Consider the following 14,406-nt stretch of genomic DNA (forward strand, 5'->3'; position numbering starts at 1 on the left):
CAATTGATATGTGATATTAATCAGCATGGTATTTACAAAGTCTATGTATGTACGTGAGGCTGAAGATACTAGGTGGGGTGGAGCACCAACATTCCACGACGACACAGCAAGCAGAGAACAATGAAGATACAGAAATAAAACATGATTTGTAATAACAACGCTCACATCGACTCTATTACGAGTTCAAGCTTGCTACGATGCAAGTATGTTTGAGCAATACCTAGGACACAAAAACCCAACTCCAATGCTGATGCGGTATCTCAGTTGCTGCAACCACTGCGCCATGCTGAAACATCCCAGAAATCCAGTCTTCCGTTGTTCCCTTATGCACCGGCCTGCCCCTGAAGCCTCTATCCTGGGTCCCAAGACCGTAACTCCAAACATGAAAACAAAAGTATCATCAACGCCGGCTGGCTCTCATGGCCTCTAGAGCCTTGCGTTTTCGCTCTTCCTTCTCGCGCTTCAGCCGCTTCTCGCGTTCCTCTTCCTGCTTGTCCTCTAGGCGAGCACGACGTTCAGCCGCCGTCTCTTCGACTTCAATGTCGGAAAGACCAGCCTCCATGTCAGACTCATCCGACATGTCGTCATATCCACCGCGACGGCCATAGGCATACGGGTCGTCTTCATCTTCATCATACTCAACAAAGTCGTCCAGGTCGTCGTCCTCTTCCTCGTATCTTGAGCGAGAGCCGCCATATCGGGGACGTTCGCGTACCTTGTCTCGCGGGTCACGATCAGGGCCGCTGCTGCTAGCCTTTGGTTTGGTGGTAGCACCTGGCCGGGGTCGTGCTGTGCCGGTATAACCAGTTGTCGCCAAGGCAGCCTTCTTGATCTTCTTGTTCTCCTCCTCGGCCGCTGCTTTCGCTTTGGCACTCGAGGCTCCAGGAGACACACGATTCCGCTCGACTCCATTTTTTGGAGCTGTTCGAGATGATGCAGGGGGGGCTGCAGAGCCTTTCCTGCCGGCGACCTTGGCCTGCTTTGCCTGGTCCGCCTTCAGCTCTTTGCGCTCCTTCATGGTCAGGTTCCTCTCCACTGGCTTGTGACTGATCTTGCCAAGCGATTCCCGTGCCTCCTGGTTCTCACGTGCCCTCGCCATAATCTCTGCAAATGACCGCTTCTTTGGGGGACCCGAGTCCGATGGTGATGGTCGGTTAGCAACAGGCCGCGATGGCAGAGGCTTGCTGCCATTGGAGGAGACACCTGGACGGGTGCCATTGGTCACAACTGTGCTTGGTCTGGTTGCTGACGCAGTCGTCGATTTGACTGGTGGTCGTGATGACCCAGAGTATGTGCTTCCGGAAGCGGTTGTGGGCTTATCTATCGGCCGGGAAGCTGGTTTTGGGGAGCTGATGTTGGGCCGCGATAACCCATCTGCAGTGGTCTCAGTGCGCGGTGCCTTTGGGAGTGTGTTACGCAAATCATCCTCGGCCTTTCGTTTGGGTGCCGTCGTGCTATGTCGCGATGTGGGGTTTGAGGTCGGTGATGGGCTGGGTTTCTCGCCAGTGATGGCCCCAAGAAGGTCCGCAATCTAACCACAATCGATATCAGTATCAGGGGTGCGGAGACCGAAGAATCAGCACAAAATACGTACCCCCATCGTCGCGCGAGTACAGCAGTATGGGCGGGATGCCGAACCCTAAATCTCGCAGTTGTCGTGATCCCTCCCCAACCTCATACGATTTGTTGGCGCGAAGTCATCGAGTGAAAACGCCAAAACGGGCCTTGCCACTGAGCGTTTGCTGTGTCGCTGTGCCAAGCGCTCAGCTATGCGGGGAACGCCAGTGCTAGAGTGCTGTAAATCAGGTGAAAGCGGCTGAAATTGCGATTTTTAGGCTCCGCGATTGGGAGCGGAAACAGAAGCGGTGTGAGTCGTGGGAAAGAGAAAGGGAAGAAGTCTGCGCGGTCGACGGGGACTTCAATGCTGGGAGCGCAGGCTGCTTTTAACTTGCGGGCAAACAGCCTGGCCTGGCTCGTCCTGGTACAGTTCCAAGCCAAGAATGACCAAGAGACCCACTGCAAAGTCGTAACACGAACCTGGGAGAAGCTCGGAGTCAGGTGTCACCGGTTCCGGAGGTCCTGCCAAGCCGTGCCCGACTCAATTCATTACGTAAGCAGGAGCACGCACCTCCATGCCCTAGAGCATCAAGCAGTCAGGTGATTAGTGGGGTGGGAATTTGCGGGCACAGGAACCAAAATTGTAAAATATTCCACCTTGGCTCGGGAGCTTTTATCACCGAACACAGCAACACCGCCCAGAACTAAGAAGAGTCTTTCTCCGCACAAGCCAGCGGTTAAAATTGATTGACATCTCTTGTTCTTTACTTCTCCTAAAGAGTGAGTTTCTCTTTCAGACCCGACGCAGTTTCGAGACTCCGAGGACTAATCACCAAGTCGCTACAGAACAGCCAAAATGAAGCACCTCGCCGCTTACCTCCTCCTCACCCTCGGTGGCAAGGCCACCCCCTCCGCTGCCGACGTCAAGGCCGTTCTCGAGTCTGTCGGTATCGAGGCTGACTCCGACCGCCTCGACAAGCTCATCTCTGAGCTCGAGGGCAAGGACATCAACGAGGTACGACCGATCGCACAAAGTCGCAAGTGGCGGAAACAATTTTGCTAACATTGCTCAACAGCTCATCGCTGAGGGTTCTTCCAAGCTCGCTTCCGTCCCATCTGGCGGTGCTGGTGGCGCTGCCGCCGCTGGTGGTGCCGCCGCTGCCGGTGGTGCCGCTGAGGCTGCCCCTGAGGAGGCCAAGGAGGAGGGTATGTACCGCGACAATATCTGCTGCGGGAAGGACAGTTCGCTAACAATCTCGCAGAGAAGGAGGAGTCCGATGACGACATGGGCTTCGGTCTCTTCGACTAAGCGCGCCATATCGTCTTCGTTTCCGAACAAGAGCTGGGCAAATCCGAAGAACCTTAACGACTTATGCGGATGTTTACGGCGTTATCTACAGGCCATCGGCCTCGGCTGCGGACCAGGAGTTTTGGGATTTGCGCGGGCAGGTTTCTGACATCGTACAACGGCATATAGGCGGGGCAATAAAAAGCACCAAGGCTCTCTTCGGACAATGATGTTCTTTGCATTTTTGATTTGTGACATTTGTTCTTTTACTCCGATTGACATGACTCTTCTGGTTGCGACTTTGAAGCGCTGTGATGTTGATCGAAACACAATTGGGACTGTGGCATGCGCATGGTTGCAAGCTCACAGCTCAACAGCAGCTCTCCCTGTTATCGATTAATCGCTTATCAGAAGCCATGGTGGGATGTGCAAGTGGGCCTGGGACGTTGAAATGAGTGGACAATTCTTGCCTGAGGCACCGGAGCAGGCGGATGATGAAGTGGCTGGGTAAATTGCCTGCATATGGAAAGCGGAGGGGAACACGCTGAAAACGCCCTTGGCAATGCCCGGAACACGCTAGCCTGCCCAGTTTTTTACGGTTGCTGGGTAACGGGCCCAGGAGATGGTGTGCTGTCATTGGCTGCTCCACTAGAGGCCAAAATATTCCCTCGAATTGGCAAAAGCCCAGCGTCACCCCATCTTTCCCTTGTCCACCTGCCAACTCTTGTCGCAAGTCCCATTCTCGGTAAAGATGCCATCGCGACAACGGTAGGCCTAATCGACACGATCACCAACACTTCCAGCTTATCGCCAGTTGTGCCAATTGTGGTTTACTCAAATCAACAGTGGTGGAAAGTATCGGATAGCACACGCGGTGTGAAGCGACGACAGACAGAAGCCGACGAAAACCAGCCACCAAAATTATAAACAACGTTTCAACAACAGCTGCCCCATAGAAAGGGGGGCCGCCCAAAAAAGTAAACAATTGTCGCCCATTCATGAACGACATGGCCACCGCCGCATCACCAACGCCAGTTGGCGGAGGGAGTCACCTCAACGCTCTGGGACGTAGAACATCCGCCAGACAAGCGCTCCGCCGCCCGACTTCGACATCGCTATCTTCGAGGCCGCAGCTCGGCCGTAGCGAGTCTAACCCTGCTGTCAGCGCATCTTTTTCTGGCACAACTTCGCGAGAGACGAGGGCGCATTCTCAACCTCAGTCAAACCAGCAACCAATTACTGCTGCGCTGCATGACAGCTCCGACGATGAGGAGCCGGTGGTACCTATGAAGCTTAGCGCTTTGACAAAGGCATTGCTTAATGATGGTGCGTCCGAGGGAGTGTCCAGGGGGGGTGCGCAGTCTGTTGTCTCTGGCCGTGCTGCTTCACCGCCACAACGTCCTGCTTCGAGGGTGACGAGGAGGTCGACTGCTAGTGTTTCTGCTTCTGCCGTTGTGGAGGATAGCGAGGCTGCTGTGGGGGAGGTGAGGCAGACGAGACGGACGGCGAGGACGAGTAGTGTCCAGCGTGGGGTTACGGGGAGATCTTCACCCCCAAGGGAGACGAGCCCTGCGCCTCAGCCACGGAAGCGCGTTGTGCGATTGAGCAATACTAGTGCTGGGAACAATGCTTTCAACTCAAGCTTTAATGGTAGCTTTGAGTCGAGTGTGAGGAGGTCATTGTCTGGTACTACTGGCCGGAGCAAGAGACAGGAGAGTGCCGAGGTGGTTGAGAAGAAGTCAGTTCAGGCTCCGGTGCCCGTTGAGCCTGAGCAGCAGGAGGTTGAACAGCAGCTTGTTGATATCAACACCCCAGTTGTGCCTGTGAGGACGGTACGCATTGCCGTCGGGTCATCTGGCAGCAAGGGGAGGTCGGATAGTTCTTCCGGTCACTCCAAGAGCTCCCGGGGATATAGCGATCATGATCAGGAGTTGGGTGAGGAACCCGCGACTGTTGGACGGTCTGTTGCTGTTGCTCCTCAAAGTTCTATGCGGATTGGGAGAATAGGGAAGATGGGCGGGAGCTTTCTCAGTGGCCCGGCTCGTCGTGGAAGGAGGAGACAGAGTGAGGAGGATGGACAAGATCATGGAGAGGGTGATGCTTTTGGCAGTGGTCAGGAGCCTGAAAGCCAACAGCCTCAGTATATGGGCCTCGGTATGGAGCAGCCACAATCATCATTCTTGGCTTCCAACTATCGCGAGTTTGCTGCTGCTTCTGGTAGCCCTGTTAGCTCCAGGGATCCCTCAAGAGCTGCGGTCCGCAGAGGGACCTCGGCTAGCGTTTCTCCGCCAGAGGTCAGGGAGCTTGAAAGAAGCCACCTCGAGTTGGACTTCAAGATTCCTACACCCCCGCCACGTGTTCCTTCCAGTCTTGGGAAGGAGAACCAAGCCCCAGCGGCGCAAAAGCCAAACCCAGTGGTGATCTCCCTTTTGGATGACACCAAAGAGTCGGCGAAGCCCATCCAACCACTTGTAAGCGACATCAGAGCCAACGCACCACCATCCCAACGAGCAGCATCCCCTGACCGCAAGGCTCTGGCACAGAAAAGCGAAAACACCCCCCGCCGCGCCGCACCACCACCGCCTCCGAAAATGTCAGTGCTTGATGCTGCCACAGCCAACGCCGGTGCTTCTACTACTACACAGGCTAGCAAGAAGAGGCAGGTCATGCTCCGAGTCAACGGCAGGACGTACACCAGAATCGACTGTATAGGCCGTGGCGGTTCGGGTAAGGTGTACCGGGTCTCTGCGGAGAACGGTAAGATGTTTGCCCTCAAGCGTGTCTCTCTTGAAAGTGCCGATGAGAACACGGTGAGAGGATTCAAGGGGGAGATTGACCTGCTCAAAAGGCTGCACGGCGTTGACAGGGTGATTCAACTGATTGATCACGAGTTGAACCTGGAGAAGCAGCTTTTGAGTGTGCTCATGGAGGTGGGCGAGCTCGATTTCAATACTCTGCTGAAATCCCGACAGAGCGCCACGGAGGGGGCGAGGTTGGATCCGGTTTTCATCAGGTACTACTGGAAGGAGATGCTCGAGTGCGTGCAGGCTGTTCATCTCAAGGATGTAGTGCATTCGGATCTCAAACCGGCCAACTTTGTGCTCGTGCAGGGGAGGCTCAAGCTGATTGACTTTGGGATTGCGAACGCGATCCAGACGGAGATGACGGTCAACGTGCACAGGGAGACGCAGATTGGGACACCGAACTACATGTCACCCGAGTCGCTGATGGACTCGAACCAGTATGCTTTTACGTCGGCGCACAATGGCAAGTTTTCGATCCCGCCGCCTCTGCAGCATCACCAAAAGGGGGCTCCGAGGATTATGAAGCTCGGGAAGCCGTCGGATGTTTGGTCACTGGGGTGTATCTTGTATCAGATGGTTTATGGTCTGCCGCCATTTGGCAAGATTGCGAACCAGATGTCGAGGTGTCAGGCGATTATCAATTGGGCGTATCAGGTTGAGTTTCCCGAGGTCACGGAGGATGGGAGCCGGGTGCCGCCTTCGCTGATTAGGACGATGAGGAGGTGCTTGAACCGGGAGCAGAAGGAGAGGCCTACTTGTGAGGAGCTGTTGGCGGATACGGACCCGTTTTTGTATCCCCAGGAGTTTGACCCTGGTGTTTATGCCATGGCTGAGCAGGGCAAGGTGCTGCCTATTACGGAGGAGTTATTGGGGAGGATTATTCAGAGTGTGGTGCAAAGGTGTGGGGAAAGAATGCCGACGCCGGAGGAGATCAAGAGTGGGATGCTCACGCAGGGGTATTGGGCTGGGGTGAAAAGGGTGGTTACCGGTGCTAATAGCAGTGGTAATTCCTCGAGGTAACCCCGGGGGAGGGTTTTTGAAAACAAAAGACAGGTTGGAAGGCATGGGAGTGTATTGTTGGATTTTTATGTGTGTTTGGATAAGGTGTACATATACGCACATGCGCACGAGCGCGCAGGAAACTTGGATGGAGGGTGTCTTTGGACATCAAATCAGGGCAAGAAGAGGAGGATTATTGTTCAAGGAGTTGCAAGGGTTGGGTGATGGGAGTTGGGGTTTTCTTTCTGTTGACGAATGTTATGACGACCAAAAAGGATACTTTGATACCTGCTGGGAGGAAAGGAAGTTTGGGCGTTTAGCTTTTTCTTTGCAGTCTGTCGTTTCTGGAAGGGAGACTTGTTTTTTGGGGGTGTGATACCCCTTGCTTCTGGAAGAGTAGTGTATTGTTTCAGCTCTTTGCTACCTCTTTTCTTACTTTTTACTATACCACACTCGACACACGCAAGGATACAGCGCTAGGATATTTTTTGCGGGGGGACGATTGTTGTTTGAGTATTGGGTCGACGGGTCTGTTTGGCTCTGGATAAAAGAGCACATAATACCACTTGAGCAGTATTTCTTTGCTATCAATAACTACTTTAACTCTATTACTCTTAACTTTTGGGGCTGGGTGGGCTGTAGAGACTTGAAGATGCTGTGAGTTCGAACTTGCTTCTAAGATGACTGCCTACAGTCGTGATGCACTTACTGCCAAAGGAGGTTGATTGATCCTTGCTTCATATACATATATTCATACACAGTAACTCTTTTGCTGCTCAAATGGCGTACATGTACCATGTGTAGCCAAACACATACTTTTAATCGTCCTCCTGATCCACACATATCATACATAATGAAGCATAAGTTTACATATCCTGCTCTATCAGCATTTCTTAACCAATTACGCCACCTGGGTATCTGATTTCCTCCTCTATCACAATATCTACAGCTCCTCCTTCCCGCCTTGAGCGGCATTCTTCTTCTTGCCCCCCTTATTATTCACCCTCCTCTGCTCGGTCACCTTCTTAAGCAGCTCATGACTCCAATGCTCTTTGTTCTTCTTGTTTCCCTTGACCCACAACCTCGCATGCCAATCCCAGCACCTCTCCACAGGCTCTTTGCCTTCTTTATGTCTCCCGTCACAGACAACATCTGTTTGCTGTGTTCCAATGGGCCACTCACCGAGCGAGGCGCCCATGTCGCCATCAAGGAAGTTATCCAGAACCAAGATGGCTGCTTTCCTGGCCGCTGGCTCAAAGTCCCCATTGTTTTGGTCCTGGAGGTTCATAATTTGAAGGATCTGCTCCATGCCGTTGTTGGAGAGGAAATGAGACCGGATTTTGGATGATTTCAACAGGCCAGAAATGGAGGAAATGCGAGCTTTGGATACCGCTGGGTCGGGTTGCCCAGAGGAGGGAATGAGCCGCCAGATCAGGGTGGAAAGCGGCTCGTCTGAGCAAGAAGAGGCAAGGAGTTTTGGCCAGTGAGTTTCGATTTCGGAGAGGGCTTTGGGGTTGTTTTGCGTGACTGATGACAAGGTAAGTGCCGCCACTCTGGCGCGAGAGAGAGTCTCGGGTGATGGAGAAGTGGTAAACAAGGCGGGGTTGTTGGCTAGGCAGAAGAGGTTGGCGATGGTGTCGTAGTCTTCTGCTATTTTGAGGCCGTAGTAGATGTCATGGGAGACGTCAGAGAGGCTTTCCAGAGCTGAGTCGATGTCCAGGCCCTTCTTAAGATAGGTCAGAGACTCGAAAAAGGCGGCCGCGTCGTTTCCAGCGTGAGGATTGCTTTTGGGTGGTTCCTTGATCTTGCCGTCTGGATCGTATTTCGGGGCGTTTTTGGGAAGTTTTCTGGGCCTTTGTGCTGGTTCTGGTTCTGAATCAGGGGTGTCGACGGTAACTATGGAGGAGTCTACTGGAAGGCCGACTAGTGATGGGTCAACCTCCTCATCTGGGATGTTGATTTTGGCTTCCTTTTGGCCGGTGTTGATGTCGAGCCTGACGTGAAGACCTAAAGGAAGATCCTGATCGGGGTGAACGATCTGGAACTCGTGGGTTGGTTGGAATATTTTGGGATAGCATTCAGCTGGATCAGTTGTGTGGCATATGAGTTCCACCTCCGCAGTTGGCGACGTTGATGGCGGTTCCTCTGATGCTGTTGTGCCTAAAACCATGAGGCCTAGGAGGCTAAGAAGGCTGATGGGAAGCATCTTTAACCGGGTTTGAGCCATCTTGTTGAGTGTGACGCCCAGGCTGAGGGAAGGGCGCTTTAGTCAGCGGAGCTGGCTGAAGTGATGTAGATGGTGGTGAGTTGAAGCCGTCAACTGATGAGATGAATCTAAATACTTGAACAGACGCGAACTTGTCCTCTTATTGCAGGTCTCACACCTGCTCAAAGCCAAATGACTCAATTAGAAGGTAAAAGAAAGGACAGATTGGCTATTGTCTTCAACTTTGCCTCCTTGAAATACCTCCCCAAAAGGGGCAAAGCGAACACATTGTAATCGAGGGCTGGGTGTATACTTTACGGGGCAAATGCTGATTGGGTAGGCGCTTGCTGACACACCCCACCGTTGGCCACAGCCTTCAGCCTTGCGGGAAGACCAACGCCACAAAAGAGAGCTCTGACATCAAAGTCACGTGCAGCTCTCGCAACCTTGGATGCCAAGAGCGGGATGCATGCTTGGTGAACGCAAGGTCATTGGCAAATTGTCACTCACCAACATCTTTCCAAGCGACTCGATTGTTTGGAAACCCTATAGCTTCGATATTTGAGTTTCCGGGCTCGTCCAACTCCCGATTGCGGTTTTGACTCCTTTCCCCGGGAGCAAAGCAAACAAGAGCGGGGCTGCGGAGGACCAAGGTGGGTCTCCTGAGCTCTACGGATCAAGAACCCAGCTCCACGCGCAAACCGACCGCCCGATCCCACAAGTGACGACGACGACAACCACCACCATGTCGGCTATCAGACAGAGAGCGGCCCTGCTCGCCCGGCAAGCCCGGCCGCAGGCTGTTCGCAACACCAGACGCTATGGCTCGAGCCACGGTCACGACCACCACCACGAGCACACGGTCGAGGAGAAGCTTGGAGTACGTTTACCCATGGCCAGTTCGGTCATGATGTCGCTTGGGACCATCAGAAAGTGGAGGACATGTGTTACGAGCCGGCGCTGACTTGCTGGAATAGACTGGCTTCTATCTCTCGGCCGCTACCCTCGCTGGTACCTGGGTTGTTTACAAGGCCTCTCGCCCCGGCACAGACGGCGAGCTGTCGACATTCAGCAGGTGGTTGAAGGAATGGGCGGACCTCCACCAGACTTGGGAGACACGAAACGATCTGCTCGCTGCTGCTGTCGAGCAAGCCGCCGCAGACAGACATCTCCTTCTCAACGCCCCGCGCAACAGAACCCACGATTTGAGATTTCCCGAGTACGTTTTGGACTTTCCTATCCCTACAGTATGAAGAGGTCTTGAGAGCAGCGTTCTGCTTTGCTGGAGCACCGTTGCATATTTCGAGGACAGTTACTCGCGCAATTGGCGTCTGAACTGGATATTGCAAGGAGACCCTCTTGGGCAGCTCCTGTCTTGGCAAGGAGGCCTCAACTGGGTCTAATTGCTGGTTGTCCAAACCCTCAACTGAGGCTTCTCGTGGCTCAACCAGGCCGAGATAGCCGGGCGGGCAGTCCTTCTCCCAATGCCTGAGCTCATGAGACAGGCGCTATGCTCTCAAGCCCTTAGACTGCTATTGGTGCACTGCATGCATACTGACACGTGACAGGGTCTTCAACACCGGTTCCCCCTTTAACGTTCCGGCTGGACACTACGTGAACATTGACAAGGTGGTTGCCCATTACCAGCAGCAGCATCTCAAGGAGGAGGAGCGCAAGGCCAAGAAGCTTGCGGCGGCCGCCCAGCAGTAGCTACTTCGTTTGAAGAAGGTCCTACATCGTTATTTCCTCGCGCGTCCATCATACCAAGATACATTACCCACTTTGGGATGTTGTGGCACATGTACATAGGTAGAATCCGAGCGGCATTGGTCAACCACAACACAACGTCGCTTCCTTAACCTTTTCTCGATACACCACCGTGTTCCTTCTTCCTTCTGCCACTCCGTTGCTTCTTCACTTGCACAAGCGCTCCTTCTTTTGACAGAGTCGTGTACCATCATCTCTCTCACGGGCCGTTGGGGTTTTCTGTTTCGCTGCCTACGCGCGAAGCTCAAGCACATGCACACATTACCGATAACATTTTCCACTCAGCCATTGGAACTGGCACCCTTTTTGGACGACAACTTTCTTAGCTGACATTACTTTTGTACCCTATCACCATGGGGTCGGTTGCCACCAACGCAAGGGGCTCAATTGATGCCCGCAAATCAGCCAAAGCACGTCGTTTGTTCTTTCCCTCGCTCTATCTGCCCGCCCCCCCCCCCCTCCCCCCCTTGAAACACCCCAGTTCACAAGACAACCGCCAATGCCAAGAACACAGTAGTGAATCCATTTTTTGGCCTTGCTAACACGCTTGCTATGGCTCCATAGATCACAAAAGCTCAAGAGTCTCGTCCACCCAGTGACGCACCCGCAATTTACGTCGACTTGATTGACCCGGACATTGGCTATGGCGTCTTCGCTGCCCGTGACTTCAGCAAGGGGGATTTCATCTTCCACGAGGCCCCTTTGATTGACCCAACAGACTTCTGCGAGCTACGTGAGTTCAACGATGAGCACCATGGACCAGGGCAGATGCTAGATCTTGTCACTGCGTTGTCGTTGGCTGACGCCTCCCAAATGCGGTTTGCCTTCCCTAAGCTGGCCGCGGAGCTTGGCAAGACATTGCCTACCTCCCAGGAACTCACAGGTGCCGATTTGAATCCACTTTTGGGGACAAGACTTGTACATGGGCAACTGGCTTGGCCTCCAAATGAGTTGTGGGAGAAGTATGACAAGTATATCAAGCGCATCAGGGAGGGAGTTGTGGCTCGAGGCGGTGGCTCCAAGGCATCTGTCGAGGACAGAGTGAAGATCGCAGCCGACTTTTTCAGGAGTCATGCCTTCCAGGCCGAGATAGAGGGAAACCAGAACCCACATCCCGCGACGACGCGGCCTGCCACTATATACCTCCTGGCAAGTTTGGTCAACCATTGCTGTCAACCCCCCGGGGCCAGACGGGTACTCAAGAGGAGGACAGCAGCTGAGGATTCGCCCGTTGTTGCCCGAGAAACCCCAGAGCTCCGCCTCGCAAACTTCCTCGCAATTTTGAAGAAGGAGAGTGAAAATGCAGACAACACGGCCAGCAGCAGCAAAAGTCCCAGCACCGGTGGCAAGGCGGGTACCAGTGACAACAATACTGCCATCGGCAGCGGTAGCAAAAACAATGCCGACGATCCAGACGCCATTACCCCAGCCCCCAAGACGGCACAAGAGTCCACTGGCACCAAGGACTTCAGCGAACACTCTGACCCTGACGACGGCGAGGAAGAAGAAGACAATGCGTCGGGTTCGAATTCCCTCAACCAACGGCAGCGAGGACCCAACTGCGAGTGGCGCATTGGCCCAGGGCAGCTCGCAAAGTTTGTACTACCGCATCACATTGCTGTGAAGGCTACGAGGGATATCAAGGCTGGGGAGGAGCTCACGTGGGACTATGGAAAGAAGAAGCAAGGGTTTTCTTGTCGTTGTGCGACGTGCCGTGCCGGGACGGGCAGGTCTTGCTGTTATTTGTGAATAGCAAATGGCAAAAAATTTGGTCGTTGGGTCAGAGGGGTGTGCTTTTGGTGGAAGATGAGGAATGCGGATCAGACGCATTTCAACCTGTGAGGTAGTCTACGGCGTGAAGAAGACTGGAATCAGGGTTAATCTGGTATTGTTCAAAATAGCGGATTTGTTGAGGTTGTGGTTCAGAGTTCCATGGCGGGGTTAGATAGAGGCACCAGGTTCTGGAGAGGATAATGCAAAGCGTTTGATATTGGTTGTTGGCTCTGGAAGAGTTGGAAGGGATATAATATGTTGACAGCACTGAATATCAGCGATTTCACACTCGTGAATTGTTCTGGACGGGTCGTGGCCAGTTTCAGGGGCGATGGCTGTTTCTGATTGCGGGGGAGCTATCTACCATGTTGTGGACGACAACTATTTGCTGGTATTAACCTTGAAGAAGACAAGATCCACGGGAAGTGGATGTGGTTAGACTAGATCTTTTGGAAGAGAGTTGATCATTGATGCTTTGATATGATTGAAAGCTTGCTATCAAATTCCATCATTCCAAAGGGAGGGGAATTCACCGTCTCTCCTGAAGGTCAATCTTGGATAATGATTCGGCGTGTTTGTACACAGGGCACAAGTCATGTACCTCGAGAGATAGCCAAGAGGGCAGTCAAAATGGTGTAAATCAGAGGAGCTAGCAGAACCATCCCCTATCTTCTGGGCCCTTTGACAACAAGAATAGCAGTCTAGATGACTTAAGACGACGGGGAAGACGTTCGTTGCGCTCGTGTTAGCACAACGCATCAAGAAGGCAAACAGAGCCGGGATACAATACACACAAATGCTGGCATCAAGAATTGCTCGAATCAGGAATGTGTTATTGGTCTAATGTCAGACTGATAACTACGGCCTAGACGTCTGTCCCTTTTTTGTTGGCATGAATCATCATGAAGAGGTCCCTCCAGGAGCTCTCTGTTCATCACTTCAGAGTGCACCATCAAGCGTTGTGCGTTTGTTGTTGTCGGAACCAGCACTCGAATTGCTCTTTTGTGTACTATCTTTTCCCTAAAACCAAGATAGCCCAGGCACCGCACGCATAGCGCATCATGCCCGTGAGCAGACCGTTGTCCCGTTTCGCCGAACCCATGAGAGACTGAATGCAAGAACCACCAATATCCCAGCCCTTACTTGAGGGGAATGAAACGAGAAGAGTGGGTAGCACCGATACCTGGTCTACCGTGCTTGACGGGCTTGCTAGGGGGGGGGTCAGCCATTTGACTCTTGCAGATACCAAGTCAGAGGGGCGAGCCTTACTATGAGATAGAGAACTCGCCAAGGTAGTGGCCAACCATCTCAGGCTTGATCTCCACCTGGTTGAACTCCTTGCCGGAGTAGATACCGACGACGCTGCCGATCATCTCGGGAACGACAATCATGTCACGGAGGTGAGTCTTGACGAGATCGGGCTTCTCGTTGGGCTTAGCCTCCTGCTTGGCCTTGCGGAGCTTCTTGATGAGGCCCATGGGGCGGCGCTTAAGACCACGGTTGATCTTTCTGCGGGCACGAGCGTGGACGACATCGCGGAGCTCGTCGGAGGTCAGGTCAAGGAGACTGTTGCAGATAGCAGGTCAGCGCTTTGTTCTGGCCCATCAAATATAACCATCCCTCAATTTCCCAAGCATTCGCCATCATATGCTCATTTCCCCATTCCCAAAACATCGTCCTTCTCATTTGAGCATTGTGGGATTTTGTCGTGGGGTAGTGTGGGCGAAAAAGTAATCGGATCAAGGGCACCTACGCATCGAGATCGACACCGCGGTAAGAGAACTTGCGGAAGGTTCTCTTCTTCTTGAGCTCAGCGGCCTCCTCGGCGTTCTGTTGCATGTCATGTCAGCCATCGTTCCCTCCCACATGAAGCAGTCGCCATCGTCGTTTTTTTGAAGAGCCCGTCAAGGATATGGCGTCGTCCATCAATCAACAGCGACAGAGAGAGGTTGGACATACGTATTCGTCAGCCATGTTGTCGGTTGTCGAGTGATCACGATCTCGCTCGGTTC

At 53.2% G+C, this 14,406-nt stretch overlaps 7 protein-coding genes across 7 annotated transcripts; 4 read left to right on the plus strand and 3 right to left on the minus strand.

Moving 5' to 3' along the window:
* Nucleotides 1-190: 190 nt before the first annotated feature.
* Nucleotides 191-1,991, minus strand: QC762_116590 (uncharacterized protein). The gene is made up of 2 exons (XM_062886079.1): nucleotides 1,595-1,991; nucleotides 191-1,531 (listed from the first exon to the last, which is right to left on the minus strand). Exons 1-2 carry the CDS (start codon nucleotides 1,598-1,600, stop codon nucleotides 401-403), a joined length of 1,137 nt encoding a protein of 378 aa, XP_062749125.1. The 5' UTR covers nucleotides 1,601-1,991; the 3' UTR covers nucleotides 191-400.
* On the plus strand, nucleotides 1,819-3,072 carry RPP2B (60S acidic ribosomal protein P2). The gene is made up of 4 exons (XM_062886080.1): nucleotides 1,819-2,337; nucleotides 2,404-2,572; nucleotides 2,634-2,763; nucleotides 2,820-3,072. The coding sequence occupies exons 2-4, from the start codon at nucleotides 2,414-2,416 to the stop codon at nucleotides 2,864-2,866; spliced, it is 336 nt and encodes a 111-aa protein (XP_062749126.1). The 5' UTR covers nucleotides 1,819-2,337; nucleotides 2,404-2,413; the 3' UTR covers nucleotides 2,867-3,072.
* A 771-nt stretch (nucleotides 3,073-3,843) lies between these two features.
* QC762_116610 (uncharacterized protein) lies at nucleotides 3,844-6,669 on the plus strand (the record flags this gene model as incomplete). Its single annotated transcript, XM_062886081.1, has 1 exon — nucleotides 3,844-6,669. The coding sequence occupies one exon, from the start codon at nucleotides 3,844-3,846 to the stop codon at nucleotides 6,667-6,669; it is 2,826 nt and encodes a 941-aa protein (XP_062749127.1).
* Nucleotides 6,670-7,591: 922 nt separating this feature from the next.
* Nucleotides 7,592-9,125, minus strand: QC762_116620 (uncharacterized protein; the record flags this gene model as incomplete). The annotated part of the gene is made up of 1 exon (XM_062886082.1): nucleotides 7,592-9,125. The coding sequence occupies exon 1, from the start codon at nucleotides 8,873-8,875 to the stop codon at nucleotides 7,592-7,594; it is 1,284 nt and encodes a 427-aa protein (XP_062749128.1). The 5' UTR covers nucleotides 8,876-9,125.
* A 221-nt stretch (nucleotides 9,126-9,346) lies between these two features.
* QC762_116630 (uncharacterized protein) lies at nucleotides 9,347-10,669 on the plus strand. The gene is made up of 3 exons (XM_062886083.1): nucleotides 9,347-9,734; nucleotides 9,832-10,073; nucleotides 10,423-10,669. Exons 1-3 carry the CDS (start codon nucleotides 9,600-9,602, stop codon nucleotides 10,562-10,564), a joined length of 519 nt encoding a protein of 172 aa, XP_062749129.1. The 5' UTR covers nucleotides 9,347-9,599; the 3' UTR covers nucleotides 10,565-10,669.
* A 305-nt stretch (nucleotides 10,670-10,974) lies between these two features.
* Nucleotides 10,975-12,370, plus strand: QC762_116640 (uncharacterized protein; the record flags this gene model as incomplete). Its single annotated transcript, XM_062886084.1, has 2 exons — nucleotides 10,975-11,031; nucleotides 11,186-12,370. 2 exons carry the CDS (start codon nucleotides 10,975-10,977, stop codon nucleotides 12,368-12,370), a joined length of 1,242 nt encoding a protein of 413 aa, XP_062749130.1.
* A 1,104-nt stretch (nucleotides 12,371-13,474) lies between these two features.
* On the minus strand, nucleotides 13,475-14,368 carry RPS15 (ribosomal protein S15; the record flags this gene model as incomplete). Its single annotated transcript, XM_062886085.1, has 4 exons — nucleotides 13,475-13,603; nucleotides 13,664-13,960; nucleotides 14,148-14,224; nucleotides 14,354-14,368. The coding sequence occupies 4 exons, from the start codon at nucleotides 14,366-14,368 to the stop codon at nucleotides 13,534-13,536; spliced, it is 459 nt and encodes a 152-aa protein (XP_062749131.1). The 3' UTR covers nucleotides 13,475-13,533.
* Between the last annotated feature and the right edge of the window lie 38 nt (nucleotides 14,369-14,406).

Source organism: Podospora pseudocomata (assembly GCF_035222375.1).
Source record: "Podospora pseudocomata strain CBS 415.72m chromosome 1 map unlocalized CBS415.72m_1, whole genome shotgun sequence".
Lineage (NCBI taxonomy): Eukaryota > Fungi > Ascomycota > Sordariomycetes > Sordariales > Podosporaceae > Podospora > Podospora pseudocomata.

Bases quoted from the DNA above. Each gene is read 5' to 3' on its own strand.
- RPP2B (XM_062886080.1), top strand. From the start codon at position 2,414: ATGAAGCACCTCGCCGCTTACCTCCTCCTCACCCTCGGTGGCAAGGCC. The intron at 2,573-2,633 runs GTACGACCGATC...ATTGCTCAACAG, and splicing joins AGGGCAAGGACATCAACGAG to CTCATCGCTGAGGGTTCTTC. The intron at 2,764-2,819 runs GTATGTACCGCG...ACAATCTCGCAG, and splicing joins TGAGGAGGCCAAGGAGGAGG to AGAAGGAGGAGTCCGATGAC.
- QC762_116630 (XM_062886083.1), top strand. From the start codon at position 9,600: ATGTCGGCTATCAGACAGAGAGCGGCCCTGCTCGCCCGGCAAGCCCGG. The intron at 9,735-9,831 runs GTACGTTTACCC...TTGCTGGAATAG, and splicing joins CGGTCGAGGAGAAGCTTGGA to ACTGGCTTCTATCTCTCGGC. The intron at 10,074-10,422 runs GTACGTTTTGGA...GACACGTGACAG, and splicing joins CACGATTTGAGATTTCCCGA to GGTCTTCAACACCGGTTCCC.